The sequence below is a fragment of the Argentina silus genome, assembly GCF_951799395.1.
Source record: "Argentina silus genome assembly, chromosome: 18".
NCBI lineage: Eukaryota > Metazoa > Chordata > Actinopteri > Argentiniformes > Argentinidae > Argentina > Argentina silus.
Window position 1 is genome coordinate 7,754,647 of NC_139672.1, and position 2,500 is coordinate 7,757,146.

Here is a 2,500-nt window from a genome sequence, read left to right on the forward strand (position 1 = left end):
AGAACCGTCTGTGTAAGAGTGCCGATTATATGAACCTGCACTTCAAGGTGAAGTGGCTTTACAACGAGTACTGCAAGGAACTGCCTTTCTTCCAAAAGAGCGTGCCTGAATACCCCGCGTACGTCTGGTCTTCTGTAAAACACCTCAATTCCATCACTCGTCTTCGCCAACTCTTTTTTCTCTCTCTGTATCGCTCCTTCCCTCTCTACCACTTCCCCCTCGCTCCATCCATATGTGTTATTTTACTCTCTTTCTTTGTTTTTCACTCCCTCTATTCACTCCATCCCCCAACCTCTTTTTTCACTCTGTGTCCTACTTTCTCTATCTCTCCGTCCTCACAATCTCGTACTCTTCTTGGCTCACATGTTTTTAAAATACTGTTTTCGAAGGAGAGTTGATTCCATTTCGGGGTGTTATTGTGATCCCTTGATGACTCTGTCCCTGTTTTTCCCGCCTCTGCGTTCCCATAGGTGGTTTGAGCCGTTTGTCATCCAGTGGTTGGACGAGAACGAGGAAGTGTCCAGAGACTTCCTCCATGGTGCCCTGACGAGGGATACAAAGGATGGGGTAAATATCTCTCTCTTGCCTCGATGAGACACAGTCACAATGGTTACAGTGGTTCCCTCTTGAAATATAAGTCCTAGAAAGTATGACTTATTTCCCCAATAAATACCAACTGAAATAGAACTAATATAAAAGTTTGGATAGAATTAAATCTCGTTCCCAGACACTTCCGGCCAATATGCTCAGAAGGTCTGGTGGACCAACGCATCAAACTTGGCCTTCGTTTACCCATTAAAACGTTTGGAACGCACACACACACACACACACACACACACACGTACACACACTCATCCTTCCCCACTGGTCTGACTCAGCGCCTGCCTGACTCAGAGGGTGAGATGCAGGTTAGAGGCCTCAGTACAGGAATCAATGATGGATCAATACTAGAGAGAGAGATGAATAAAGTCAACCGCAGAGATATGAGATCTAGCAGACACTGTGGCCTTGGAGGAGTTCAGTCATACACACACACACACACACACACAGACACAAACTCACCCACACACACATAAACTCACCCACACACACACAAACTCACCCACACACACATAAACTCACCCACACACACACAAACTCACCCACACACACACAAACTCACCCACACACACATACGCACTCGTCATTCGTCTGCATTCCTCTGGGTCCAATTACTGTCGCCCGCAGCAGCTTCCTGTTTCCTGTGTCAGCAGGACACAGGTCCTCAGGGCCAACCAAGCCCCTGGGCTTTATACCTGGCTAATGACAGGGGCGGTACTGACAAGTCTGTTCCCTATCATCATCATCTTCAACTCTGGTCACCTGGGCTGTTCTGCTCCAGGAATTCTAGTCTAGTAGAGATGAATCACCTGCATCCAGAGTTATGGTGTTGTAGGCTGTAATAACACTAAATGAAAGCTGGGGGTCAGTTCCATATCAAAGCATGAAATTAATTCTTCTCTTCCTCCTTTTCACCTCCCTTCCACTCTGCCTCCTCCCTCTTCGTTCTCCCTCTTCTCCCCCCCCCCCGCTTTTCCCCTCTACCCCTCCACCTCTCCCCTACCTCCTCTGTCTCCCCCCCCTCACACACACACCTTTCCCTCCTCTCCCCATCCCCCCCCCCATCCGCCTCTCTCCCCCCCCCCCCCCCCCCCCATCCGCCTCTCTTCCCCCCCCTCTCCTCCTACAGTTCCAGGTGACGTCGGAGCACGCTCTGTTCTCCTGCTCCGTGGTGGACGTCTTCTCCCAGCTCAACCAGAGCTTTGAGATCATCAGGAAGCTGGAGTGTCCCGACCCCCAGATCGTAGGCAACTACATGAAGCGATTCGCCAAGGTGCTCCTCATCTTACCAACATGGCAGACCAACTTCCAACTGCCAACTTCCAACTTTCAACTTACAACATTCAACATAGGGGGGTTACATTTGCATTGACGTTCGAACCCCTCCCTCTCTCTTTCTCGCTCTCTGTCTATCTCTCTCTCTCGCTCTCTTGCTCTTTCCCTCTCTCTCTCTCTCTCAGACCATCGGCAACATCCTGCTGTCTTACGCCGACATCATTGCCAAGGAATTTCCCAATCAGTGCTCCAAGGAGAAAGTGGTGGGTTTTGTGCTTGATTCATGAGGGCATTAATTGCCAGATTGAGCTCTTGGCTCAGAATAGAATACTCTGCTTAAATACCCTTGAGTTGTATTGAGCTGCATCGCAACAGCCCAGAAGAGTCTTTAGCAGACTGCGTCAGGTTGCCAGATTGTGCTCTTGAACAACAATGTCAGGACACTGCTCTAAAACCCTGAGCCATATTGAGCTCCATCACCATAGCCCAGAACAGGCTTGTTGCCAGATTGGACACTTTGCAGCACAGATCTGTGACTATTTCCAGCCGTGTACGGTACAGTAGCTGTTATCCCCCAGGCTCTATGGTGCATTAGCTGAGCCCAGGTGGCGGTGTGTGTTTGGCG

At 49.7% G+C, this 2,500-nt stretch overlaps 1 protein-coding gene across 1 annotated transcript in view; it reads left to right on the forward strand.

Moving 5' to 3' along the window:
* Window positions 1-2,500, forward strand: part of LOC310818723 (protein unc-13 homolog A) — a gene marked incomplete at both ends in the record, with an annotated part of 36,806 nt that overhangs the window by 27,088 nt on the left and 7,218 nt on the right. Inside the window, 4 exon segments of the mRNA XM_083689744.1 lie at window positions 1-118; window positions 471-567; window positions 1,730-1,873; window positions 2,061-2,138. The exon segment at window positions 1-118 is cut by the window's left edge and continues 9 nt beyond it. Coding sequence (XP_083545870.1) covers window positions 1-118; window positions 471-567; window positions 1,730-1,873; window positions 2,061-2,138 — 437 coding nt within the window.